We start from the raw sequence: 27,674 nt of genomic DNA on the forward strand, positions 1-27,674 counted from the left end.
TTCGCAGGAAGCAGTAACGCTTGGTATTTATTTTATACCATCGTAACCACTCCCTCTAACTTTTTGCTTAACGTTTCTGCAACCGGTAGAGTAGTAGAATTTAAATACTTTGTTGCTTCTAGAGGGTCCACCATGCGTTGCCATGTGATGGGGCCCAGCGGGCACAAGTCCGAGTACCACTGCGCCACGTTGCTGGGGAACTGGCAGGAAGAACGGCGGTCCTTCGGTTTCGTGGACCCTGCACGTGAGCCCCTTAGCTACATGACGGTTTACAAGGACTCCTTCCGAGGCACGAAGACGGATGAAGAGCTGGCCAACGCGAAGCCACCAAGCTGTTTCCACGAAAACGCGCTACCGGAGCTTCTTTTTTACCATAACGAAATCACAAACCCGCCCAAGAACCTCCTTACTGTGAACGAACTAAGCTACACCAACGCCAAGGGAGGGGAGGAGGTGAATACTCTTCACGATATACTACACAAGGAAGGTGTCTCAAAGAAAAGGGACAAAACGATTGCCATCCGCCGTGAGCTGGGCTTCATTGGATACGGGGCACCCCATGAGGGCAGTTTGCTGGCGAGCAAAGGGGCGACGGCAACTCCTTTAGATTATACCATGCGGTGCGGCACAACCACAGATCAAAACTTTCTTGAGAGCACGCGCGGTGGTTGTTACAAGCCACCAGTGATTCCCGCCATCGGTCGCATGCAAGAAAAGCAGCGACTCCTGACAACAAAGAACGTAACAGTAGACGCCACTGGAGAATATCTCAAGGACAATATTGACGAATATCCCGCCACAAGCAGTGAATGCTGGGGAATGTTCATGAAATTTACAGACAATATGAAGGGGAAGAAGCTGCGTGAGTGCTACGAAGATTAGTTTCTTTAAGGTAAGTACCTACAGACGTATGAGACTTATGTATGTGTGTGCGTGTGTGTCTTTTTGCCGTTGTTGTGCGGGTCTGACAGGATGAACGCAAAGAAAATTGAATGTCACAAAAAAAATGTACAAATGAGAACAAGAGTGAGTTAGAGATAGAGGAGAAGATGAAAATGAAGAGGGAAGAAAAAAGAAAAAGGGTTAAATATGTGGGGTCACTTCGAGTCATCAAATGATTTCATTGCATATGCGTAAATGTATTTGAAACAATGGATATGTCTGATGTCTTGGAGAAGCGTGTATGTGTACATATAGCACTCGTCCCATCTTCTACTCTGCGTTTATTTAACAGTTGTGTGCCCAAACCTGTTGCATCCAATATAGATAAAGACTCCCTTCCGGGTCGTCCTCACCCCGTATTGTAAACACCTGTCCACACAGATATAGGCTTAGACAACCATGTATTTGCTTGCACAGCCAGCATCACATTGGTGGAGTAGCATGATGGTGACATGGCTACCGCGCTCCTCTGCATGTCGGTGTTAGAAGGCCGTGATATTTTTTGTCGTTTAGTTTCTACCTTTAATGTCCGACGACTCCTTCACCCCTACGGCGTCGTTGTGGCATTGTTAAGGTGTTTCCACGGTCCCTCGCATACATACGCGTGCCCAAGAAACCAGGAAATGAGATGAAATGGCTTGTTGCATTCAACTGTTTGTTAGTTGAGGAGGGCTGTCTTAGTCACTCCGCGCCACAGGTAATCAAAGAGGATGTTTCGGATCCTGCTTTGATATAACGTTGATTTAATAGTGGGTGCACTTATTGCTTAAAGTGTTCTGGGCCTGGGGAAAGGGAGGGGTATGGTGTTGAATTGCCCCCACAGGTAAAAGATCTTTGGATGGTTTCTCATTCACCCGCAGCTGATTGTTTGGTGGCATGTACATCTGTATTTATTTAATGATTTACGTATACGTATGCGCGGGCGAGTGCGGGGCCATGAGTGTTCAGCGCCAGCGATCTGACCTTGTTTGTGCGTTTTCACTACTCTTTTTGTTAGTACGTACTTCACTTTTGGTGCTCTCTTTTACAACGTGTCCTTCCCCCCCCCCGTCAGGAATCTACCCCGCTTTTTGTTAGAAAGATATTCCCGTTGAAGCACTCCGCACCTGTAACGGCAGCAGCAGACAAGTGGCACTGTATATCTGCGCTCCGAACTTAGCAACATCAAGAAAGGTGAAAAATAAAGAGGGAGGAGCTACAAAAAAGTGGGACACAAGTTCACTTGTTCTTATAGATGCAAAGCACGAAAGGAACGACGTTGCCAAAGCAGCGGCCAGCCTCCACTGCACCGTTGGAGGCTACGAAAACGCTTATGCCTCTTCATGAGCTGCCGTCGTTCCGTAGGGATTTATTGAGTCGGTCAGTGTTCGTCCTTGGCTTGCGAACCACGGCGGAGATGCGTGAACTCCTCTCACTCATGAAGAGGCACTGTGGCATCATCACAGGTGCGTTCCGCGTTGCCGATTTTGCCTCAGGTGGCATGTCTACAGGAGGGTCGATGGCCGTACAGGGGACGGCCGTGGACAGCCGCAGCGCTCTTAGTAACGCAGGAGGGTGTGTGGTTGTTTGCCTGACGTTCCGGACGGAGGAGGGTGCTCATCTTGCTCAGCGCATGGACAACACAGCCCTCGTCTATGGAAGCCGTTTTGTAGTGCTTCCAGCCACTCGCTTCCATCAAAACATCTCTCAGGTGTCCTCAAAGAAGCAAAGGAATATGCCCCAACACGAGCGACTCTGGCAGTTGCTTTTTTCCCCTACAGTGGGCGGCAGCAACATTGACTGGGCGGCTGCGGCGGGGGCCGTCAATCGGGGCGAGTTGTTGATGTTGCACCCCTCAGATTTACCTGTAGATGTTACAAGTGACGGTACGAGCAGCGGTGGTGGTGCGAGTGGTGCTGCCTACATGAAGAGACAGGTTGATGGGGGAACTCATAGTACTGGCGACGACGACAAATTTCGGCTCTCACACTACCCCGCGGCTGCCGCGCCCGCTGACGACCTCAACGGCGCAAGAAACTTCTCAACAACACCAGCGACAACGACGGCCGTCACGGCGCCCGTCCCGCTGTACACACCCAGGGCTGCCGTGGACACTGAAAACCTCGGTCGCTCCAATACACTCCAACAGCAGTACTATAACGACGTGTATGAGTCCTCACGCACGCCCTTCCTCTCGACGGTATCTGATATTGCCTCATCCATACTCACATCTACGGGCAGTGGAAACACCGAATATATTCCGCGGGTGGGCCGCGCCGCCCAGCAAACTGACTTGTACGGTTCTCCGCCTCTTCGTCAGCGTGTTGAACCGTCTAGGGGTCAGCCCCTCGCTGAAAGAGTTACTGCCCACAGCCAACGTCTTACCGTTGAAGGGAATGAGACCGAATCCCGTACCAATAACGTCACAACCAATTCGGTGTATATACCCAGGGTGCATTCGCTCGGTAGCCTTGTCATGGATGCCCTGCCCTTCGCTTCCTCACTCATTTCCACACTGCTGCGTGCAGTTTCTTCTCCGTCGCAACAGCATCTCACGGCAGATGCAACCGCCGGTTACGAGAGGATCAACGAGGGGGAGGCAGAAGAATCCAGAATCAGGGAAATGCTCGGCATGGGGGACTGGCGAGATGCGCGGGGTCGGAAACGCATGCGCCATGGGGAGGATGCGCGCGGGACGCCAGTTAGGTACATTAGCAGTAGGGGGAATGAAGTGGCAGGCACCACTGAGGAGAAGTTTTACAATTTCGAGGGTGGTTTCACCACCCTCAGCCCAGACGTACTAAACACTCGATTTTCCCCCTCGGGGATGGCGGCGGTGCCAATGACAGTTGCTGGAGGAGAAGCGGGGGGTGGGGTCACTGGTCCCATGGGGAGTTTTTATGCTGCTGGCAGACGCCATGGTGGGGGCCAAGATCTGCGCCGTTCACTGCTTCATGCAATGATGAGTGCCGCCTCCCTCCGTGCCCAAGGAAATGGCAGTGGCGTCGGTAATGACAATAGTGATTTGACGGCGTCGGCCGCTCGATCGGACTTACCTTTACCTCCCGTCCCGGACAATGCGAGTAATGAAGAAGTACGGGAGTATATTATGCGAAATGTTCGATTGCTTCCGGCAGAGGGACAGCGACAGCAACAAATGAGGTATGTTAGGGGGACGGATGTTGCTGCGGCGGCGGCGGCGGCGACCACCACTCCTGCTGGTGGTGGATCGTCATTTATTCCTTTCGTATCTGCAGTGAGTTCGTTATTTCGGCGGGTGAACTCCGTGTGGAGAGGCTGAGCATTCCGTGAAGGCGGGTGTGCGACTTGCTGCCGTTGGTTTTGGTGGCCGACACCAAGACGGGTATGAAAGTAGAAAAACAGAAAAGAAGAGATGCTAGAATGAATAACGTGGCGTCACACGGATATCTTAGCATTCCTTTGCAAACTTCTTCGACCAGAACAATTTCATGGCCGTGCGTTGGTCTTTCACAGGAACAGAAAACTTCCCCCCCCCCCCCTCTCTCCAATGCAAACAAAAAGAAAGAACACGCCTGGTTACTTTCTGCTAAAAGGTATGCACTTTCACCCGACATGGTGCCGAATCGCTCAATGGTCGCACAGTAACCAAAAAAAAAAGGAAATCAATGCGTGAATGTCGGAAGGAAGCAAGGAGGTATTATGGCGTTTTTTTGTAATTTTTTTTTCTTTTCCTGCTCAAGAAGAGTCGTGGTGACCTTCCCAAGTGGCTGAGCAGTTTCCTCTCGACCATACCGCTTCAACATAACCCTCCGGGGGTGCAAATTGAGGAAACCTGCTGAGGAAAGAAGTGAAGAAGAGAGCCCTCTTGAGGAGTAATATCCGTGTCTACACCAACTTTCTTTTGCCTTTTATTTATTTTTTCCCCCTCCATTCTTTCACTTACTTTACTTTAGTCCGCCAGGGGGGATGCGGCGTGGCGTCGGTGTCGCCCATGTACAGAAGTCGCGGGAGACGAAACGGCAAATGACCGACTTGGGCGCGCAGCTCACAGCAGAGCGAGCGGGACAAATTGCGGACCAACTGGAAAGCCTTGAAGAGCAGCTTCGTGTGCTCGCCCGAAAGCACAAAGATGAAATTAAACGCGACCCCGTTGTGCGCGCTCGCTTTAAGCAGGTGTCAGACTCTCTTGGTGTGGATCTGATCTCCTCCAAAAAAAATGTTTTTGCTGGTTTGCTGGGGTTGGGTGATTTCTACTACGGTCTCGCGGGCAAGGTGGTAGAAGCGTGTATGAAGGAGCAAAAGTTCTTTGGATCATACGTTCCGCTGGCGCGGGTTGTGCATGTTATGAACAAGCAATACGAGATGAGCGCGCAAGGTGGAAAACGGTGCGTCATTTCGGAAGGAGATGTTCGCATGGCCCTCAGCAAATTGCACGTGTTGGGAGACGGCTACAACATCGTGAAGTTAGGGAGTGTGAATTACATTCAAACAACACCCGATGGAAGCCGTGGCGTTGATCATGTCCCAATTTTGGAATATGTTCTAGCCAAGCAAGAAAAGTTGGTTGCGAACTACCGGGCAGCGCACCGCAAGAGTAACTCGAGAGATGCGGTGAAACCGTTGGGGGGGCCCCTCAGGCATGTGGGTGTGTCTTGTTTCCCATTGAAGGGAGGAAAAGAATTGGTCTGCAGCGACGCAGTTGGGAAGTCATCTACCGCCGCGAAGGAAAACAACAGCAGCAGTGAAAGCAATGAAGACGTGCCGTTTGAGGTCGTGTGCGTCTCTGTCACTCATGATGAACTGGAAAAGCACCTCATGTGGCAGTCACATCGGGTTGAAGCGGCGCTGCAGTGTCTGGTGCGGAGTGGTTCGGTTTGGATTGAGAGCGTAAAAACATCGACTGAAGAGGTGCCCCCAACCACGTGGATTAGTTGGCCTACAGCCAAAGGCAAAGTGGCGTCAGGCACAGAGACGATTTATTGGTTCGTTGGTGTCGCCTCTGGTAACTGAGTGTACCAGTGGGGGAACTACGCAAAGGCAAAATGCGCTCCGACAACAGGGTCAGTCGTGAGGGTGAGTTTCGGCTCGCCGTATTTTTTAATACGTTGTGAATGCTTCTTTTCTTTCTTTTTTCAGTCATGTAGAATCCTCCTGCTGACTATCCTGAACCAACACCTGCGGGTGCTTTGTTCTCTCGCTCGTGGGCAAACGCAGGTTTTGCAGCTCTCATGGATTTCGTCACTCCCGTACCCACCAACAGACACACACGCAAACACACACATCACTACAAATCATTACCCTTTTGAAAGAAGTGTCTCTTCACATCTGTTCGTTTCTTCATGCAAGAAGCCGCCGGTTCCCTGCGATCCATACCTGCGGGGGCGTACATTGTCGTGTAGTGCAGTGTATTCGCCCTGTCCGTGCGAAATGAACCGCCAGCAACGCCAGCCGCAAGGAGGTCTAACCTCTAGAAGCGTGAACCTGCCTCCGCGGTCGGCTAACTTAGCGAATAAAACATCAACCGTCACGAAACCGTCTGCATCGCCACCGGCGTCAGCAACCTCACGGTCAAACCGTAAATCTGATCCAGCATCTAACGAAAAGGTAAGCGACTCTAAGCTAGAGTATGAAAACGCCTTAGCGCAGCTCCAGCTCATACAGCAGAAGCTGCGACAGCAGGCACTCACCGCCTGCCACCTGGAGCGTGAAGCACTGGAATTTTACTACTCACATGTCATTTGTTTTGAAGGGTACAGCGGCGAACCGATGCCCCAGCAGCAGAGCAGTTCACATCATTACTACTTCAATAGCACTATAGCGCGGGCGCGGCAGACGGACCGCGAACGGCGCGCAACTGAAGAGCAACAGCTGCAGCGGGAGAGATGTCGCGTGGAACAGCTCGAAGAGGAGCTCCGCAGTTCGGTGGTGATGAAACGATTAGAGGAGGAGCGCTGTGCCGTTCGTTCAGCGGAGGCTGAAAAGGAGGCTTTGGAACGGCAGCTCGCGCAAAAGCATGCAGAGCGCAACTCGCGTGAAGAGGAGCTGCAGAAGCAGCGAGAGAAACTACAGCAAATGCGGCGGGAATTCCTCGAGCGAGAGGCAGGGATTCGGCAGCTGGAAATAGGTAAGCGCAAACAGATGGAGGACATGGAGACCATACGTCTGCAACTCAAAACACAGCGCGGTGAACTGGATTCAGCCCAAACGGAGCTGCAAAGAAGAGAGAAGGTAGTTGAAGATCTGCAACAGACTATTGAGCGCCTCTCACGCAAAAAATAGGACCACCTTCCCGCATTTCAGGTGGACAGAAAGGGTTAAATGTCCATAGTTGTCCACGACAGACGTGCGCACGCATTCACAACCCCCTTTGCATGCCACACAACATGAAAAAAACGTGCTGCCGTTTTCAAGCAAAGAAAAGAAAAACGCTTGGGATTGCAAAGGCACAAAGAAAGTAGAGGGGGAGTTTCGTCCGTGACTCATCCCCACACACTCCCCCGCACACACTCATCGTTTCCAGCGCTTCTACATTCCCACGGCCCTTTATTCTTTTTCCATTTGTAAGAGTTTTTTTTTAAGGGTAGCGCTGGCGTTCGACTTCCTCCTCACTTCGTTTTGTTTTTACGTTGTATTCACACCAATCCCACTCTCTCGTATCTGTAGACACCTTTAATGCAATGGACCGAGAAAAGCAGAACAAGGACAGCAGAACTCGTGGAACCCGTGACATTAGAGAAAGGTGGACAGAATGTTAGGCTTCAAGGCACTAGTGGCGTTAAGTTGGTGAGGTCGCACAACACCAACAAAAGGACTTATGAAAGAGAAATAAAATCCATGTTCTAAATTTTTGTCTGTGTTTGTTTTTCTCCCTCTTCCCCGCTTGTTATTGGTTAATTGGGCATTTTGGTGTTTCTGTTTAAATCGCTGTCATCTATTAATTTCTCCTCAACTTAATAGCCGCACGGTTGAAAGGATCTTTAAAACAAGGGAAAGGTGCACAGGGAGGAGAGAGCAGTGTGTACAGTTGGCAAATGATGAATCCGGAGGACGTTCTGCAGAGTATCGCAAATGTGTGCCGTACCGGCCACCTTGGAGACGCGGCGGCTGCAGGTATAAAGGCTTACATAGCAGCGCCATTCAAACACAGCAACACGAGTCATAGCTCTACCACTGTCACGAACTCTAGCACTATGGCTAACATCCCTCCCGCCAACGTCACTGCTGCTCCACCAACAGGTTTAGGAGGGGTTGGGGGTGGATTTACGACAAGCATCCAACAGCAACCATTCGCGTTATTGAACACAGTGAAGGACACCCAGGCGAGTCACGTGACTGCTACTGATGAACTGGACGAACAGGTGTCCAAGATTAAAAGTTTGATGAATCTTCTGTTGCTTTGTGGTGATCCCGAACGTTTTGGAAGTGTCACTTGTGTAATAGCCAGTATTGCCCCCACCGTCTCGTCAAACGTCGTGAACTTCATCAAAACTGAGATTTCACCGACGTCGCTTTCCCTTATAGATCACGGCCCCGTTGCTTCCTCTCTCGCATCCAATGGGAAGTCTAACCCCGTGCTCCTTGCCGCACAGTGCCTCTTCCTGTTGACCCGCCATTTTCAAATGAACCCAGACGTTGTGCGAGGGATATGCGAGTTGTTGGAAATACTCCTGCAGGAGATGTCTTGCCACACGAACAGCAGTACAACCAGCGCGGCGTCGTTCCGGCAGCACCCTTCAACGCGGGGCTTGTGTGCGCTCACGTGGTTCGTGACCATGTCGTTGGTGAACACTCTCGCCGTATGGCAGAAGCTCCGTGGTGCCACCGGTGTCGCCCAAGAAAATGCGTTGCTGGGCTCCAATATCGTTGCCGACATCGAAAAATGGGCAACTAATCTCCATGCAAGGCTCGAGCGCACGCAGGACACGGGGTTCTTATCTTCAAGTCTTCAGATGCGCAGAGGAATCAGCCAGCAGTACCAACACGATGAAGCGGCGTGGCGCGGTGGAAACGGGAAGCGGCCTCGGTGGCTGGTCATTGTGGATGGATACATGAGCATTGTCTTGCTAGCACTCGGAATGTTTCTCTGCGGCAAAGGTGATGAGCGCGGACTTGACAAGGCAGTTGAGGCATTCGTTGGTGACTGTGCGCATTCAACCGGTGCTGGGCGTCGTGGTAAAGTGATGAAGTACATTGTGGATTTAGCCCCACTGCAAGCCATGCTCGCTATTCCACTAGAGTGCATCTACATTATTCCGTATGAAATGGCGGCATACATGTTTGACGAAATGCTCGTTGCGGTCAAGCATGTGGCGGACATTGACGTTAGTTCCTGTGTGCGGTACTTAGAAGCACTGCAATCAAAAAGCGACGCATCTTATGCCATAAAGGGTGACGTTGCAGCAGCTGATGGTGGTTTACAACGTCCCGAGGCAAACAAGGCACAAGCGGGGGAAGAACCCTTCATATCTGAAACGGCACACATACTTCGCGCCCTTACCATCTGCTTAGAAAACCTTCCATCAACGGTATTAAATCCTGATATTGATGTGGACTGCGCCGTTACGTTCTTCATATTTAAAAACTGTGTGACGCACATGCGAGCCATCTTCGAAACGCAGCGATCCAGTGGGGCATGGGAGGCCTACACATTGAAGGTGGTGACGCGGTTCTTAGACGTACTTGCAATGATTGGTAGGAACCCGCAGTATACGCAACGAGTGGTGGCGCTGTTCTCTGAAATGCAAGTGAACTGTGCAGAACTCCAGTGGTCGTCCCTCATCGCCAAGGCGCAAGCGTGTGCAGGGGCGAGTGGTGATGCAGTTCCGTTGACGTTGTGCGACAACGGGGGAAGCATGGCAGCCCTAAGGAAACCGTCGGTAAGTGGTGCGGCTGCTCCAGGACGACACAGACAGTTCACACCGGAGTATCTACAGGAAAAACAACAAGAATTCGCCTCCAGTGTATTTGTGCTCCTGCGACAAATGGCAACGCATCCGCTTTTGAGCGAACAAGTGAGGCAACACACAACGCTTAACGTCGTACTTGGATTCCTCCACGCTACCAAACTGTCACAGTTGGTCCTGGGGAGAGTGCTCTCGCTCATTGGCTCACTCATCACAAATCACGAAGAAGCGGCATGTGTTTGGACTTATCTGGAGGAGAGCCATCTCATCTGCAGCACTGAAAATGCGGCAGCGCAAACCAAGGGTGGGCAAGGATCTTCCACCGTCATGGGTAACAAACAGAGGCAGGGCGATAACGTCGCTGTGACGGTGGAGGCACGCTCCCTCCTGGGTCACTGTCAGTATGAGTGTCATCACGCAACATACAGCATCACCATTGGGTTCCTTGACCTAATGTTGGCTATGTTTAAGTATCACCGACCCGACGTGACGTGCCTACCAACTTACGCAACGATTATTCGCTTTATTTCCGAGGAAATCTTCCGAGGAGTTAGCAGGCGCTCCTTTTCATGTGAGAAGGAACGGTACATTGTAACTGCTTTAGCTGCCGTTGTGCTGAACCGTGCGCTCTCTTTGCACCTCCCACTTCATGGGAAAAATAATGTTCCATCGTTTCAACTGGTTATGGCGTGCTCTAAGGCACCGGCAGATGTTCTTGGAGAGCTGCTTCATATCATCGGAGAGGCGGCAGGAGCGCTCCACGAGATGGACAACTACCAGCGGGCGGCGGTTCGTCAATGTTTGGCTCTGTTGAGGACAGCCATTACAGTAAAGGAGGAGCAGAGACTAGACAATATATTCACTTTTGATGCAAGGACGCACAGCAGTAAAGAGTTCGCAGCTCAACTGCTACCGTTATGTGTCTCTTTTGACAGTCTTTTGGCCAATAAGGCATTGCAGGTACTACTGCTTCTGCCACACTCAACACTCAGCGAGGCGGCGAGGTACTGGGACGGTAGACCCGATGCGCTAGAGACGGTTATAACGCCATATGTGTCGACTCTGCGGGAGGAGGCCGTGAGCAACCCTGTCATTCACGCACCCCCAGCGCTCGCCGTACTCGACAGCGACGAGGTGCAGCTGTTGATGCCATATGTAGAGACCGAGACAAAATCACTCATGTTAGATCTCCTCATTCAACACGCGGCCGCCCCACAGCCGTCTATCACTTCATGGCTGTGTGGCTATCAAATGTACGGTTCCACAGAGGAACTGCTACCCGGGTACTGTCTCGAGCCTATCATTGATGGCGCACGCAGTCGCGTACTCGAAGAAAAAAGCCCGCATATTGCTGTCAAGTACGTGAAGCTGTTGTATCAGCTGCGCGCTAATCCCTCCTTGTGCACACCAAGCTTGAAGCGCCTCATGAGGGAGCGGGGAACTGACGAGATGTTCCATGTTTTGAAGACGTTGCGGCCAGATCAGTGCCCCCCGCTCGTGATGAGTAAGTACGCCTTTGTAATGAAACTGTTGGGGCTTGAACTCTTTAGCGTCGGTACGGAGTTCCTAGAGGAGCTGAACGCCTTATCACCCTTGACGCCTCATGCCAGCGTGGTCGAGCTCCTCTTCCAGTTGTTGCAAGCGGCACCACCGCACGAACTGTACAGACAGACCAGTGAATCAGGCGCACAACTAGTTCTGGAAGACCATAACAACGGTGTCGCTTTGGACTTTGCTCAATGGCCCTCATCATGTCTCATGTCTCTTCCGCCGTTCCCCGCAAACTGCGTAGCGCCTGGGGGGGCGGAGAGTTACGTCTTCCGCGCCAGCGATGATGTTCCACAGTATTCTATTCCTCGTTTGTACGAGGCGCTCCGAAGAGAGAACATTGCAAACAAGGGGGAGGCCCCATCTGGAGCGGAGTTGCGTGAGCAATTGGGAGTTTTCGCGCGGGCAAATGAATGTCTTCTTGCCTACGCGAGTGCGGTGCAGTTTCTCGACGGGTGGTGCACTTTAACGAATATCACCGTAGTCGTTCTTGACCGTATCAGCCATGAGCGCGTGGTATACTTGGCGCGGTCTATGCTGGGCAGCGTGCAGTTAATATCCAATCTTACCGTGGCGGCACAGGAACAAATTGTACATCGGGTAAGTCGGACAATGTCAACCCTTGCGGCGCAACTAAGACGGAAACTGGGAAGAAACACGAATGGAGAAGGGCTTAGCGGCGCCACAGCAACGTGTGCAGGGGATGAAGGCCCTGTGGAGGCAGACGTGAGCGTGCCGCAGACCGCACAGCAGGATGTGACCAGCTTCCTCCAGGTAACAGGTACAAAGATTTCGGCTTTTGGGACAAATGCAAGTCTAACAAGGGGACGGTTAACTGGCGGTAGCAAAAGGGATCCAAGGGGAGCTGTTGTAAGCCGCATGGACGCAACGGGAGTCATCTCAACACTCGTGGAGGCCCCCAGCCGCGCGGCCATACATTCGGAGAACCTTCAGCTGCTGAGGACCCTCTTGATTGTTACCGTCCAATGGGGATCGCGCGTCCCTCAGGCACGTCAACATCTCTATGACGCCATTTCAGCATTCCTTAGCATTTCTGGAACGAATGTGGATGACATTACGCTTCAGCAATACCATAATGCCCTTTTTGACATCCTCGTCCAAGACACATCGGCAACTGCTACAAACGGTAACAAGTTTGCCGCCTTACCCCTTCTTAGTCAACTCATGTATATCTCCCCCCAGTTGTGTGAGTTACTTTGTGTATCACTTACCAATGACGGGGTCAGTCCTCGACTGATGTCGTGTGTGGCGCAGTGCTTTCAGGCGATCGATGAATCTATCTGTGCATTTTTCAGCCACGGTGGTGCCAGCGTTTCGTCTATTCTGTGGTTTGTGAGGGTCGTGTTCGACATGTTAATGGTCATCTCTCAGCGGCACTCCCTGCAGCTGTTTCATGCGAATGCTCTCACTCACTGTATGGGGATGAAACTATGGAGTACCTGCGCGCGTATAATGTTGGGCCACGTGAAGTACGCCGCGGGTACGTCGCTGTCTAATACAGAAAATATTGAAGTGTTTAAAGAGGTCATCCACAATGTCCTGCTTTCTACCATACGTTGGTTCAACGCAGTGCTCTCGGCTTTGGATAACTCGGAGTCTGCACTAGGCGCCGTCGCGGATTTTGTATTTTCCCAGCAGTTACTGTTTCAAAGCGTACTGGTTTCGCCTACAACAAGCGAGCACCGACGCTTCATCGACACGCCAACACTCGAGATGTATGGTGAAATTGGGGGCCTGCTCCTGCGTCTAGCTTCATCGCCGCTGGTGGACGAATGCCGACCGTTTGTGCAACTTTTTGCCTTGACCGAATTGCTGGATGTCCTGACGCGAAGTGAGTTCATCAACACGCCAATCTTTCTCGAAGACAGAATGCCAAACTCAGTGGCGGCGGTTCCTCTTTCGAGCAGCCAATCGGGGTCTCTTCCCTCCATATATCAGCGGCAGCTGATCGCAGTTGCAACGCAGAACATCGTCCTCTTTATTTTCTTCGTCGAGCGACTGGTACAGCATTTCAACGGCTATGAGGGAAATGTCCCTTCAGCTCAACAACAGCCGGAGTTGCAGAAAAAGAGTTACCTGCGCGACGACCCGCGTAGCAGGTTCCTTATCACGACAATCACCGAAAATGTTGTGGCTATTATGGAAAAGTTCTGTGATGGTCAGGTCCTACACGTGGCGACGGTTGTGCCGTACTTCGTTGCAACCCACAGTCTTGTACTTTTGTTGCATGCATTCCTTCTGGTGGACCGCGCCTTCTCTCTAAATAATGTTAACTCGAACAATCAATGGGGTGGCATCGTGCACGCCCTTGAAGAGGCCCGGCGTGTTGTGGGTCTTTGGCGAGCGCTTCACTCGGATTATCATAAGGGAGTCAAGGTAAGCCGCACCGGAGGTCGCTGGAGTGTTGCCGCCCCATCCTTGAGTAATCAGACCTTACATCATGCAGCAGTTATGCCGGTTCCTCCGGCAGAAGTGGAAAGCCCCTCCGCTGCTGGCAGTCGAGCAGCTGCTGGTGAGATGATTCATGCGGACAACGCGGCCCCTGCGCCAGCGGAAAACGGCACGAATATGGCGTCCATCACTTCAGGTACAGTTTGCGATCGGACAACCATCGGTGCGCTGGTGGAACTCTCGAGAATCGGCTGCATGGACACTGTGAGTGATGAGCCGCCTGTGTACAAAGCAGTCGATCAGGTAGTCTTGATGGAGTCATTCTTGCGACGGGTGAAGGTGGCAATCTCCAATGCGTTGCGGGAGGCCTCCCGTATGTGAAAGGGTAAAGGGAAATGGTGTATCAGAACAGAATCAAACTTTGAGGAATAGCGTAGTGTGATGGAAGTGATGCTGAAATGCTGTAACTTATGTGGTGAAAAGAGAAAAAAACACATAGAAAGGGAGGGGCCATTTGGATTTGTAACCCCTCTTCCTTACAAACACACACGAAGGGGAGAGTTCCGGGCGTACATGAAGGTTCTGCGGGTATAAACGAATAATGAATAACACGTTCCACTCTGGAAAGAGTGGGGAGTATTAAAGGGGAATGCGAAAAGGAATGATTTTATTACATTGATCACACACGCTGGTCGGATTTTTTTTTTTGTCAGTCAAGGTGCTCCCTCCCCTCTTATTTTAACCCTGTAAGTCGTAGCAAAGCGCTCTGTCCCCACACGAATACAAAAATTTTGTCGCGCCCTTTTTCTCTCTGGTATCACCCCTGCTGTAAACGCCAGTGCTTAGTTCTGACACACGTGAAAAAGTGCGTGGACGTTCTCTTTTTTTCTGCGTTACTTCACTCTCCGCAATTAGCATCTCGCGGGTGCTTGAACGCAGGCATCCCAAGGTAGCGTATTCCTGAGGAAGCCGTATCAGCTGTGCGATTTCCAACGGTGTCAAAAGCCGATATATTCACACGCATTATAAGGAACATATACGTGTTGTGCACAGGTGGGTGTCATATTTTATATGCGTGTAAGTTGGCCTCCATTTGACTGCAAGGATAATATTTAGGGCTTCACAGCAATAACACAAACACACAAATATATATATATATATAAACATATTTTGTTTTCAAGTATCGGACACGCATGAATTCTGCCTCACAGGATATCGCCGATACTGTACGGCAGCTTCAGAAGTTGTCGCGTGAACTACAGCCTGTCAAAGCGGCGCTGGCGGCTATCGCAAAACGTGAGAGGGCAACACCAAACGCCGCTACCGCCGCAGGATCACTGGACAAAGTCGCCTCTCGCGTCCAAGAGGTATCCCGTAAGTACAGTTCCTTCTTTAGTCGGGTCAATTTCCTCCTGGACGCTGAGTTCCCTCGCCTACAAGCCATTACACCACTGCTGGAGGTTTGCCGTGATGGCGAGGACACTAGCGGGGAGGGCAACAGCGGGCAGGACCCGTTCCGGCTTGTCTGTTCACCAATTGTCCCGCACATTTTGAATCGTACAAGTTACCACGTGGTTTGTGGTGTGATTCGCCTGCACATGGAAATGGTTGATTACCTTATTGCAACAGAGCGGTATCAGTTGGCCTGCCATGTGGCTGACGCTTACGGGTTGCCGCTCTACCTGTTTCCGAGGCTTGCTGCACTTGTTTTACCGCCGCTTCCGCCCATTCAAAACAACAGTGCCGGCTCTGAAGAAAGAGGAGGGGGAAGAGACTCCACCTCGCTCCCGGCGTCAGCACTCGTATCCCCCTACCTCGGCCCAGTGTCAGCGAAAGCGACCTTGGGATCAAACGAAACAGGGCCTCCACACGACAGCGTGCCGCCGGAACATATAGCTGTCAAGTGCATTGAGGCAAAGCACTCTGTCATGGAAGCGATTGCATACTGTGAAGGGAAACTGCTGCCCGCATTGGAAAGTATTGAGCCGGAGAGGCGGCCAAAAGAAATGGAGGTGTTGTACGACCTTCTCCTGGACTTGCACGTTACACGGATCCTGCAACTATTTCAAGGAGGAACTACAGGGCAGGAGGCTATCCACGTGTATCTAGCAAACAATATCCTGCGATGGGCAACACGCCGGCCATATTTCGTTCAGACTGTCATCAACGCTCTCACACTACGAAGTGAGGCTGGCGCGACGGCAGTGCCACCTCAAAAGAGCGCCGTGCAGAACGGGAGGGAAAGAACGCCAAATGGAAGAAGTGCATGTCGAACCTCCCAAAAGGACGAAGAGGCGATACGATTGGTGGCGTGTATGATGTCAGTAGAGGGCTACCGGAAGTTGGCCGTTTTGTTCCACCGGGGAGCAATTCTTGCAGGCTCGCAAATCCTCTCCCTCGCTGAAACCCTCGAGCGCCGCAGGGCTTCAGCTGCCTCCCAATCCCAAGCTGTTGGTAGCGACGCCTGCGCAAGTACCATGGAGGGATGCAAGTGTGAACTACCCGATCTCGTCGTCCGTGCCGTGGCCGCATCCATCTTACTGAAGGACGAATACTTTGATCGCATGGTAATCAGCAGGCGCAGTGCCGCTGACGCCGAAAATGGCGGGGGTGAGACGCGGGCAATTCAAATCCCACCAACTCATCTGAACACACAGTCCGGGTCCGCGGCGTTTGATGGAGCGGTCATGGCAATTGTGGAGGAAATGTTGAGGTCATTCTTCTGTAACAAGCAAAATAGCGAGGCACAGCAAAGCGGTCGAGGCAAGTCCCTTGATGGTGTGAACAGTTGCGTGCCTCTGAATGCATCAGATCTGCTTCAGGTAGAGGAACGGTGGAGCAATGACGTGATCTTCATTAGGCGTCCCACACGCTTTTACTGCTACATAACGAAAGAGTGCTTCGATGGCGGACGTGGTGGGAACTATCCGCTTGCACTCCCTAATGGTACAGTTGTGTCGAAACTCGCCATCATGCAGTACCACTCAAAAAATGTCAGTCAAAGTGATCACGCGCAACCAGTTGTGGTGTGTCCCCGAACGGGTGAAGAGTTCCCCATATCGGCAATAAAGCGCATCTTCGTTACCTGAAATGGGGGGGAATCAAGAAGAGGAAAAGTTAACTCTGAAGGCGGGTTGAATGCTCGAGTTTGTTAGTTCTCTTTACCCATCCACTACCCCGTCTTATTCCCCATTTTGCTTATATATTTGCGGTGCTCGGTTTATGCCGGTGTACTCAGTCCACCACCAGTGAATTTTTTTTAAAGTAGAAGTGGAGTGGAGTCCCGAGAAAAGGATGAAGTGTTTGTCAACACCAAAAAAGAAAAAGAAGGAACTCCTGCTGTGTTGTACCGGTGTGCTTTACACCTGGGCTTCTAAACACAGCGGAAGGGTAGGAACGGTGAAACAAAGTTCGGCCTCGTTGCAGTCCGGAAGAGGCAATGTGGCTGCCTTTTTGCCACAAACAACCTTCTTTCGAAGCTCATTTCTCCCATTGCAAGGGAGGCTATTCCATTTCTCCCCTTCCTTCCTGCCCCTCCCCCTTATTCAATAGCAACGAGGTGTAACAATGGCATAAATTGTGTTGCCTCATTTATTTTTGTGTGCGCCTGCGTCAGTACCTGAAACTATCAGTCAGGGGGGAAGGTGATGATGATAGTGGATATAACGGAAGGAGAGGGGGGAAACAAGAGATAAAAGACTGCTGAAGGGACTTCATGGGGGAGCCTCCCATGCCAGAAGGGGGAAAAACAGGTTCAGAAACACAGTTGGAGTTGCAAACGATTTCTACGCGCATGTGAACTTTTGAAACTCTATAGGCGTGCGCTCAAGGCGATGTGTTGCTGGCTCATTACATGCGCATCACTAATTCTTTTCCACGCACACACACACTCGCGGTTTCCTTTTCTTCTTTCCATGTCTGTTGTACTAAGCAAAACGGGAGGGTTCGGGTGACGCTGGCAGTGACTGAAAAATCATCAGTTGGTGCTTCCCGCCCCGCATGGCCGGTGGTCATGACTGAAAGTGACATGTATCGGGGGAGCTGCTCCGTGTTACTCCAGGCAGTGTTGACACAAGCATGTCGAATCATCCTGGCTTTGTGCGCCACCGCAAAGGGAAAGGGCACAGTAAGCGAAAGAATCACAGCAACGGTGGCTGCATATATCTCAACGGTAGAAGCCTCTTCCGTCGTCGAGGGTGCCAGCAAGTACGCGATGTTGACCGCAGTTCACATGATCCACTGCGAACACCACCCATATCGAGCGTGCCAACATCAGCATGGGGAGCTGGGCGCAGCTGTTGGAGTCGTCTTGAAGGAAGCGGGGCTTCGGTTGCACATTCTTACGGCACTTACACAACTTATCATGAAGCGGTGCGGCAGCAGCGAGGGCTCCGTTGGGGTCTTACTGAGTCGTGCAGCGTCTCTCGAGAGCGTGCGACACGAGGCAGCTTCAACGATGCCCAACGCAGAAGAGAACGTTTCAACAGAGCTATTGTTGCAAGTGTTTCCTGAACTCGGGGTGGCCCCGTCAAAAGCTGAGAGTGGCGCCGTCGTTATTATTCATGCCGTACACTGTGGTTGCCCCCATCAGTGGTTTAGTCTGATGCTACCAACCTTTTTGCTTGCTGCCACTATGGAGGAACATGTGCGGGTGTGGCGGCGCACGACGCTCTTGCTAAAGGCCTTCAGGCGGCTCCAGCAGCGGCGTGGAATGCGCCTGCTGCGTGCGATTGTTGAGGAGGTCAATGCGCCATCGTCTGTTGCGCCGCCAATGGAGCGATTACAAGCGCTACCGGACACTATAACATGTGGGGCTGGTCAGGAAGGTTACATAGAAACAAGTATTGTTGGAGTAAGTACGGTCATGTTGGAGGATGAAGAAGTAGGAAAGAAAGATGAGTCGCGGGATGGCATCCATACCGGGGAGAATAGGTCGGATCCTCCGGAGAGTGCCGTGACCAACAGTAGCATTGTTGGCACTTGTATCATCCGTGGCGATAGCGATAAGCCTACAGTATCAGGGGGTGTACCGGATCCTGTGCGGCATTTGTCGAGCTCAACAAGGGAACCCGACTCAGTGTCATCGGCAGGCCATATCCGTGATAAGCTTGTGAATGATTTTGTGAAAAAACGAAACACGCTAGCCGCCGAGCATTTGAAACGTTTTTGTCTCTCTCATTGGCGCTATGCACGAATGCACGAACGGTGTGCTATCAAGCAACAGCTTCGTAAGCTGGCTGAGCGCACTACCCAGGAGTGTTGGACGCACTGGAAGAGCCGGTGGCAGTGTCACCGTGAGATGAGGCGGAAACAAGACATGGAAAAGCAATGTGACAGTTTTGTCACGGAAAAGCTCCTCAAATTGCAGAAACATGTCTTTTCGTTTTGGAGGGCGTTGTTCCTTCTCAGGCAATTTCAAATTTGTAGGCTGGGACGGCGATGTTTTGTTAGGTGGCGTTGCGCCTACACTTTTATCATTCATTCCCGGGGTGACAAATTACCACTCATGTTACGGCAGGACATGGGCAGCCGATGTTTTCTTCAATGGCGCGACGCCTACCGTCAGCGCGTAGCGGACCGTATGTGTGCACGACGATACTTCAGCCTCATGCGTGAGCGGCTGGAGCGGTGGTCTATTTGGAGGGAACAGGAGCAGGTTGCAGTGATGCGCGAGAGGACGGCTGTTCAGCGTCGGTGTCTCAGCAACTGGTATAGGGCCTGGAGGGTCCAGAGTTTGTGTACGCGGTTTATTTCTAGTGCGTGTAAACGGCTGAAGTGCAGAGTGATGACGGTTTGGCGTGTCCGATGGTTGCGGCGAGAAGACACGGCGGAGCGCCTTCGTACGCTTTATGCGTGGTGGAATAGGCGAATCGCCGCCCACTCCTTCCATTGGTGGTGCAAACGCGTCCGTCTTCAACGCTCAGGTCGTCGTCTATCTGATGTGCGTGAGCGCCGTTTCTACCGCTTTGCTTGGGCGCGGTGGAGCAGTCGGGTTCTCTCTCATCAGCGGTTAACTCAAAAACACGAATTAAACGCTTCACGTAGGCGGCAGTGGGGGTTGCTGCGTGCGACGTGGTGCACTTGGCACAGGCGCTATGCGAAGCGAGTGCAGCAACGCCATGCGAGAAATCAGGAGGAAACCCTAAAATACGCGGCGGCCATGCGGGAGCAGAGCCTCGTGGCGTCGGCCTACTTCACTTGGAAAAGGAAGGCCCACATGATCCGGCGCCGGCTTCCCGGAAAACCACCGGCAGCGGTCGGTGCTGGTGGTGGCACGAGTATCCCACTGGGACTGAACCGGAGTTTCACGAATAGAGATGTGTCGCTTTTAACCAACGACGAGAGCTGTGATGGTGAGAAAACAGGGGAAGATTGTAGTTACGCAAATATTCATCGAGTTCCGACATACAAAACTTCCCACACAGGTGTATTCAATGTCTCCAAAAGATGCCTTGATCACAGGGAGCCACCAGAAGCATTGCGTGCAGAACGGCTACTGATTCGCAGTTTAGATTCACCACGGTGGCAGGCCATTGCCCACTCACGCCTCTTCAACATCGGTGGAAACATCACACGCAGCAACACGAAGGTGGACAAGTCAACAGTTTGCACTCAGGCTGACTACCGGCAGTTCCAACACCAAAAGCGTTATTATGAACAGGCGCGGTGGAACAGGAACGACGAGTTGCTAGACGTAACTCCTACAATGCCATCCGATATCGAAAACGATGCATGTCCGTCAGTGGAGGACAGTCAGCTGCCAGATTGAGAGAAAGGAAGAAGGCTAAGATCCACATATCGAGATGTGAGTACGGTTCCGACACCAGGAACTCACTGCAAGCAACAACGAGGAAGAATGTGGTTTGGCGGGGCGAGTGCTGCGGTGGTCACCGTTAGATAAGACTATGAGAAACACAACGCACCAACTCACTTCCTCCACAGGGAGTGTACCGGGGAGGGGACGGCGTGCCCTTCTCTCTCACATACACAACCATTCCTCCATGAAGCTCTTTACCTCGACGCCACCCAAGCGTTGCCTTTGACGGCAAGGGCGTGTAACTGTATTTCTTATCTGCACTCTCCTTCTTCATGTGATTCTACCCGGTTGAGCGGTGGTATGGTTCTTTTGTCTCACTTTCTTTGATAATGTGGAGCACGTGTTTCTTTTCCAATATGCTTTCTTTACTCTTAACACACCTTCCGTGGCATCCTTTGCATTTCGCCGCTCGCATGACAAACGTTGAGCAGTGCTTGTGGTGCTGTTCATCCGACGGAAGTAAGTACAAGTGTAATAACAAAACTTTAGGAAAGGAGCGGGGGCAAGGGGACCAAGTCAACACGAGGCCGTAAACGAGTCGCTCTTTTTTTTTTTGTATTGACTACTGGCTGACGTTGGTCAATAGCCGCATCTGCTCGCGTGCACACCAGAACAGCTGGTTAATCACCCACGACCGTAAGTGAGAGTTGGCTTTGTCGCCGTTTCACTATCGGCCACACTTTCCTTTGTTCTCTGGGCACGTAGAACATCATGAGGCGTTGTGTTAGAGCAGCCACCACGCCGCCGGCAGCCCCGTGGAGAGCCGGCTCTTCATTCATACCTATCTGGCGTTTCTCGGCCTTCTACTCATCGTCGAAGTTCATTGGGCGAAGATCAAGTGGCTCGAAGAAACTTGGTGCTTTTCCGCGCATGCCGCACGCCGTAAAGAAGTCGTCCACAGACGTCCCTAGGGCAGCGGAGTCGCCAGTGGACACCACTGCAGTGCAAACAAGCGTCATAGAAGAAGACAAGGAAGAGGAACAGCCACATATGTGTAATAACAAACGCACAAAGAGCAAGAGGTCAAGTCAGCCCTGCACTGAAGCAAAGCAGTGTAGCAATAGCAGGGAAGGGAAGCAAGCAGTAGCGGTGACGGGTACCAAGTCGTGTAACCCCAGTGAGGGCTCAACCGCCCAATGTCTCCCATGTGTTACCGACGACAAAAACACTCAAAAGAAGGAGCGGGAGGGGGAAAACGTTTGCCTCGTCGACCGAGCCGTCGTTTTGAAGCTCTTTGTGGTGTCAGATGCCTTGGCCTTCATGTTTGCCACATCTCCGAAGGACCAGCGTTGCGTCAACTGGCATTTGAAGAAAGTTGACCAGTCGGTCATTATGCAGCCGCCGACTCAGGCACCACGTTCGCAACACAAGGGTCAGGAAGGTATCACTGACAACGACTCAAATAGTAAGGACAAAAAGGACGCGAGAAGAGAGAGCCGGAGTCGACGGAGGGAGCAGCGGAATGCTGTAACGAGGGAGTATAATATCGCCCTTCGCGTCTTGTCCGAGGAAAGCGCGGACAACGTTCACTACATTCACGTACGGGAAATGGAGCGCCTCGTACCGCCGGCTGACGTGCTGCCTAGGAATGCAATGTCAACGGTATTGGCTTCAAAGAAAGGTAATGAAAACTCCAAACGTCGTCAGTCCAGTGAAAAGCGAAATAGCAAGGTTCAAAAAGGCAGAGGCACATCGCCTGCAGAACCTTCCGCGGCGGCGCTGGAGGCTCTCGGGCGCGTTATGGCGTTGAGACAGTGGCAGACTGCAGCTCTGCGAAAAGCACAGGAATCACAGAGGTTGCATGCATTACCACCGGCATGCCACGCTATCACGCACGTTTACATGAACGACCCATCGTTGCCGGACACAACGGTGGTGCAAGGATGCAATATTAAAAAGTCGGTCACGGATATTCTTGACTTGATGAAGCAGAGTACTGTCAGTGGCAACCTCCTTGGTTTTGTAAATCTCCACAAGGGCAGGAAATCATCATCATCGGGAAACAAGGGAACCACGCCCTCGGCCACTCTCTCCATGCCCTTCGAGCTGAAACCGTTGTTGAGCGTGGTAGCGAGTTGTATACCCCGTAGTGATGCCGCGCTAGGTGTCCGGTTCGACGAAGATGGCTTCCTTAGGTCCGTGCTCCAGCGGCATTCGCGCAAGTCAGGAAGCAATGAGCCCACTACAGCGGTGGCACAGGTAGTAAGTGAGGAAGAGCGCCAGACAGCCACAGATCGGGAGTTATCGGCCCGCCGGGTTCCACCGGTCCCCCGTTACACCACTCGCGTGGTTCTTCTTATTGACTACGACAGTTCGGAGTCATGGGATTTACACTCAGATGGGGTGTCTAGTGAAACAAAGGCGAAAAGCGCGAAGGGTGACAGTGGCGAGGAGGTCGTGAATAGGCGGCGGCGGCGAAAGGAACCTCATATTTACTGTCTTATTGCAGATGGAGGAGAAGTGTGAGGCAGCCAATAAAGTCGGGTCGACCTGCGGGCTGAAGCAACGAGACGTAGACGAAAATAATGGAATAAATAAGTATATTTATTTACTTTGTCAGGGTCGGGTATTAACCGCATAGCCAATGCAGTGCTATGTAACGCAACTAGATGGTATGGATGAGACAAAGGGATGGCAAAGGGTGTTTAACTCAGCGTGGATCTTTTCTGCGTGTTTGAAGTAGTGGTAACGGGAGCAGGAAAGTGTGGGATCAACAGGAGAGGAATAATGAAAATGAAGAGGTCTACCACCCCAACACGTTTGAGTGCTAATGTCTTCCCACTCCACGGCAGATGGAACGTGTTTTACAGGATGCTCTTTGTCATTCCGCAATAGCGTTCGATTCAGCACATCCCTTGTCACACTTATCCGATACCCAAGGCATAGAAAAGTGTGCGGCTTCGAAATGTGGATGAAGATTGGATTGGGCAGTCTGCACTGCAGTTTGTATCGAAAGTAGGGAAAGTGCCACAATGTGCCAGAGGCAGCAGTACGACGGGGGAGGGAAGCAGGGAAAATGAAGGGACTCGTGTTTACTGGAGGAATGTTTCTTGTTACCACAAGCCGTACAAGTGGCTGAGAGGTGGGAACCAGCATCTTATTCGGCTCATTTTCAGCCGTATCGATATTTTTCCGCTGGTGATTGCTCCGTGTCGGTTTTTTACTTTCACGCATCGGAATCCCATACAAATTGCCGGGTTATGCTTCCCAATTCCCAGCCCCCCTCCCCCCAAGGACGTGCAACGTGGGCACCTCCGTGCTATGGGTCCCTTCTTTACATTTCATCACCCCCTTTTTTGTTCATTTTCACCGTGTATGTGATAACTAATATATAAATGGGAAGGTGTCACGCTGCTGGTGGCAACAGTGGCGTCCTTTATTCCAATTTTGCTGTGGGAATGTATAAGGGGCGCAAAAAAAAAAAGGTTCTGTGAGTGTGCGTAGATGTACATATGTACATGTGTATATATGTATATATGTATAAACGTGCGAATCACAAGGCCTCACGCGGTGCACGGAGCGCGCAACCCAGCGCAGGGTGCTCACGGGGATGATAAGGGTTGAAATTTTTCGCACAGCTGGTTACAGGATGCGTGTGTTGATTCTTTTATGTACTGTCATTTCCAGCATCGTCCCCGTCAATTTGCAAGTACTAACTTTCCTACAGCATTCCGTACTTGCAATGGCCGGTGTTTTCTTTCACCATACCACTTCCCCCTATTTTCCTATTACCTTTCGCTACGCTTTCTTCCCCTTTTGCGTGGTACTGTGCGTAATTAAGGAAGGTCATTAGTTGGTCGAAGGTGTCCGCTGGCACTATTGTTGCTAAATCTGCTGGTGAATCTGCAATGACTTGTACGCCGCCCGCACAGGATGTTAATGACGGAAAGCTGTTTGCACATTCCCCATCGTTCCCCACTGTGTCGTTCGCGGCGGAAGATGCGAGCGAAGACCTTTCTGCCTCGTTACACCGCCGTCAGCCCCGTGTGAGCATTTTCCCTGCTGAAAGAAGTGGCTCAATCACGAGTGACAGCGAGCAAGGGGGCACTGGTGTACCGCTTCCAACGGATGGAAGGTCGCCTTTGTCTTCCGTTAGGCGCAGGCACGACACGGCGGGTTCCCCACAGAATTTCCAGGGCAACGAGGCGCAGCAACCGGGTCGAAACCCCGGACAGCAGCTGGCCTCGCGGCATAGGGAAGGCAGTGGCGGCAGTCATAAGGGCCAACAGTCGGCTGCAAATTCGTCGCCAAGTAGGCGTCAACACTCTTCACCAACAAACCGCGACGACTCAACGGCCCACCGTAAGCAGTCGATGGGGCAGGGTGGCGGGTCCCCTTCAGCTGCAAAGAAGGGAGGTGCGGAACGCCGGCGGTCAACAGAGCTGCAGCCCAGGGGTGCAAACTCGGCATTATCCCCCACCAGGAGATCCAGCGCCAGCAAAGGCGGATCGCAGTCGAAAGGGAGCGCCAAACAAGATGCTGCACATGGAAAACAGACGAAACCGAAGACAAAGTCATCCTCACGTGACTCGTCACGAAGCAAACAGCGACAGTCGCTGGCGATCAAGGCGGCGTCTGCTAAAGACCTGTCAAGAACCGACTCCGAAGCACAACCCGCTTCAGGTCGACGCCTCAGCACCGTCAGCTTGGCGAGCAGGGGTTCACCACGTGGTAAACGTGGAAAGAAGGCAGCCGCGGTGTTGGTGAAGAATGAGGAGACGGCACGCAAAGAGATCGAAGTGGCACAAGAAGAAGCCTTTGACGAAATTATGATGAGCATATTTATTCACTCTTTCCAACCTCAGAGAAACCTTATCAAGAAACTTGAGTACGAGATGCAGAAACAGAAGCAAGAGCTTACCGGCAAGTTGGCGCAAGCAAAGAATTCAGCGATGCAGATGCTTGAACAAGTAGCTCTTCTAGTTGATACCGTGCAGAAGAACGGTGTCGAGGCCATGAAAGAGAGCCAAATACTCGAAGCAGAGGTTCCATTCATTCATCAAGAGTTAGCACCCAAGGGAAGGAGGCTGTCGTGCGTAAATGCTGTACCGACAGCGGAAAATGAAGATGAGAGACGAATAAGGCGCAAAGATCAGGAAGAGGGAAGTGAAAGCGAACGGATAAAGGCCTTTTTTTCTGCGGATCTCTATTCTTCGTGTAGTATTGGCACGTTTAAAGACATGCGAACAGATGATATTGTAAGTTCAGTTGACAAAATGTGTGGTGAGGCGGCGTCTCTTTCGAATGTCTTTAGCGATTTGCTCAACCGCACGCAGCGCATGATCAACCAATCTAGGCAAATAATCAAGGCACAGCAGGCCGCCCTCGACGAGTGTGTGACACATGTAGAACTTGCAGACGAGACATTGCGTGATGCAACAGAGCGGGAAAAGGAGAACATTGACTACGCGTTTCAGATTGGTCGCCAGTTCAGTATGGAGTTGCGGCATAGGATCGACAGGATCGAATATGAGATGTTCGAGGGCTTGGATGAAGTCATTAGGCGTAGCACAGAGGTGTGTTGCGATGCAATCGCCTCCACCGACCAGATGCAACGTCAAGTAGATAAAGACATCGTAGCTGAACAATTCATGACCCGTATGGAATTAGCTGCTGCGGAGAAGGCCAAGTTGCTTCGTGATGTGCGCTCAAAACTTGCGTACCTGTGGAGAAGGCGGCTGAATGTGGGAAGTGAGGAACGGGCGACGTTAACGTACACAGGACTACCGCAAGAGTACCAGAAATCGCTTGAATTGTGTGATTATGATATGCTGTGTCGCCTTATTCACTTTGTATCGCTAAACAATGACGAGGCGCGTGAGCTGTTTATGGGCGCACTTGATGAACATGAGAGTTTCCTTAAGGGTAATTCCGTGGAGGCCGAAATCGCCTCGCAGAGGGTAACGTTGGAGACGGCGGTGAGGTCACTGCTCAGGAAACTGGAGGACGAGGGCAATATAAAGGTAAATCCCACTCGGGTGCCACAAACATACGAGGAGAAGGTTAAGGACTTGGTGGACCACTACAACATTTACATGTCAAAGGTGGAAAAACAGAGGCGCCGAATACTGCGCAGGATGGCGGCGGAGGATGCCCTCTCATGTCTTCCTTACTTCGATAGGAGGAGACCTGTCCCCGAGGAGTACGCGGCTGACCTTGACAGCCGTCCCGGCTTTGTGAAGCCACCCGCCATATGCAACAGCTTGTCAATCCCAAAAGAGGAAGAGGCAGCGCAAAAGGTGAATGTGTCAGAGATTTCCAGACCACCGTCCTTCAGGATTAAGAGAACCGACGTCGGCTCCTTTCGTGGGCCAACAGGTCCTCCTCTCTGTGCACGACCCCCACACGATGTCGAAGTAGCAGAGATCAAAGAGTATTTGCGCCGCAGCCACCCCTCGGCCGATAAGCTGCCGGGTCCCGCAACTGTGGTTGGGTACGGCCGATGGGGAGGACAAGTGGCACAGAGGCCGCAATCCGGCCTACCGAGAAACAGCGTGACTTTCTCCGACGCTACGGAAACACGAGGGCCAATAGGGCCACTGAAAGATGTGCAGCAGCCACACCGCAAGCCGCCGCCGCCTATGGTTCCGCCACGGAGGGCACTGCTCACTCATGTGCTGGAGCATCACACTCACAACCCAAAGGCTCCATTGCGCGCACCCAATGAGTACTGCACTGGCGTGTGGGGTGAAGACAAACCATTCGTCGCAAAGCAAGTCGAGCTCCTCCAAAAGGACATTCGACTGTAGGCTTGGCGGCACCTACATTTATTTTTCTCTCCTATTTACATTATTCAACGATGGTGAGAAATTGGGCCGTGGCGGTCGGGTAGTGGGCTTTCCTGTGGAGAGTGTTGTTTTGAATGTAATATATGTTTATAAACCCCGGAAGCCTTTCCGAGGGGGGAGAAAGTATGGGAAAAAGGGGGAGGAAGAGGGAGATGATGGGAACCTGTATTCTCGATCCTTGTTCCTGCGTCGGTTAATCTGTACGGTTATCTCTGCAGCGTGTATTTTTTTTTCTTTTTCTTAGCTCGCCATCCCCTCCATTCTCTCCGAGAGCAACGTAAGGAAGCCGAGGAAGACAACAAA

General features: G+C 51.8%; 9 protein-coding genes across 9 annotated transcripts, besides 3 other annotated features; all 9 read left to right on the forward strand.

Moving 5' to 3' along the window:
- Positions 1-27,674: part of a sequence feature (sequence corresponds to BAC RPCI93-2H8) that runs on past both edges of the window.
- On the forward strand, positions 133-882 carry Tb927.4.2840 (hypothetical protein, conserved; the record flags this gene model as incomplete). Its single annotated transcript, XM_839341.1, has 1 exon — positions 133-882. One exon carries the CDS (start codon positions 133-135, stop codon positions 880-882), a length of 750 nt encoding a protein of 249 aa, XP_844434.1.
- On the forward strand, positions 2,177-4,222 carry Tb927.4.2850 (hypothetical protein, conserved; the record flags this gene model as incomplete). Its single annotated transcript, XM_839342.1, has 1 exon — positions 2,177-4,222. One exon carries the CDS (start codon positions 2,177-2,179, stop codon positions 4,220-4,222), a length of 2,046 nt encoding a protein of 681 aa, XP_844435.1.
- Positions 4,870-5,913, forward strand: Tb927.4.2860 (hypothetical protein, conserved; the record flags this gene model as incomplete). The annotated part of the gene is made up of 1 exon (XM_839343.1): positions 4,870-5,913. One exon carries the CDS (start codon positions 4,870-4,872, stop codon positions 5,911-5,913), a length of 1,044 nt encoding a protein of 347 aa, XP_844436.1.
- On the forward strand, positions 6,331-7,182 carry Tb927.4.2870 (hypothetical protein, conserved; the record flags this gene model as incomplete). Its single annotated transcript, XM_839344.1, has 1 exon — positions 6,331-7,182. One exon carries the CDS (start codon positions 6,331-6,333, stop codon positions 7,180-7,182), a length of 852 nt encoding a protein of 283 aa, XP_844437.1.
- Positions 7,935-14,147, forward strand: Tb927.4.2880 (hypothetical protein, conserved; the record flags this gene model as incomplete). The annotated part of the gene is made up of 1 exon (XM_839345.1): positions 7,935-14,147. The coding sequence occupies one exon, from the start codon at positions 7,935-7,937 to the stop codon at positions 14,145-14,147; it is 6,213 nt and encodes a 2,070-aa protein (XP_844438.1).
- Positions 14,910-14,938: a sequence feature (AT_rich).
- Tb927.4.2890 (hypothetical protein, conserved) lies at positions 14,960-16,855 on the forward strand (the record flags this gene model as incomplete). Its single annotated transcript, XM_839346.1, has 1 exon — positions 14,960-16,855. One exon carries the CDS (start codon positions 14,960-14,962, stop codon positions 16,853-16,855), a length of 1,896 nt encoding a protein of 631 aa, XP_844439.1.
- On the forward strand, positions 17,779-20,535 carry Tb927.4.2900 (hypothetical protein, conserved; the record flags this gene model as incomplete). The annotated part of the gene is made up of 1 exon (XM_839347.1): positions 17,779-20,535. The coding sequence occupies one exon, from the start codon at positions 17,779-17,781 to the stop codon at positions 20,533-20,535; it is 2,757 nt and encodes a 918-aa protein (XP_844440.1).
- Tb927.4.2910 (hypothetical protein, conserved) lies at positions 21,295-23,049 on the forward strand (the record flags this gene model as incomplete). The annotated part of the gene is made up of 1 exon (XM_839348.1): positions 21,295-23,049. One exon carries the CDS (start codon positions 21,295-21,297, stop codon positions 23,047-23,049), a length of 1,755 nt encoding a protein of 584 aa, XP_844441.1.
- Positions 24,034-24,066: a microsatellite.
- Positions 24,432-27,332, forward strand: Tb927.4.2920 (hypothetical protein, conserved; the record flags this gene model as incomplete). Its single annotated transcript, XM_839349.1, has 1 exon — positions 24,432-27,332. One exon carries the CDS (start codon positions 24,432-24,434, stop codon positions 27,330-27,332), a length of 2,901 nt encoding a protein of 966 aa, XP_844442.1.

This window comes from Trypanosoma brucei, chromosome 4, assembly GCF_000002445.2.
Source record: "Trypanosoma brucei brucei TREU927 chromosome 4, complete sequence".
In the NCBI taxonomy this organism is placed as follows: Eukaryota; Euglenozoa; class Kinetoplastea; order Trypanosomatida; family Trypanosomatidae; genus Trypanosoma; species Trypanosoma brucei.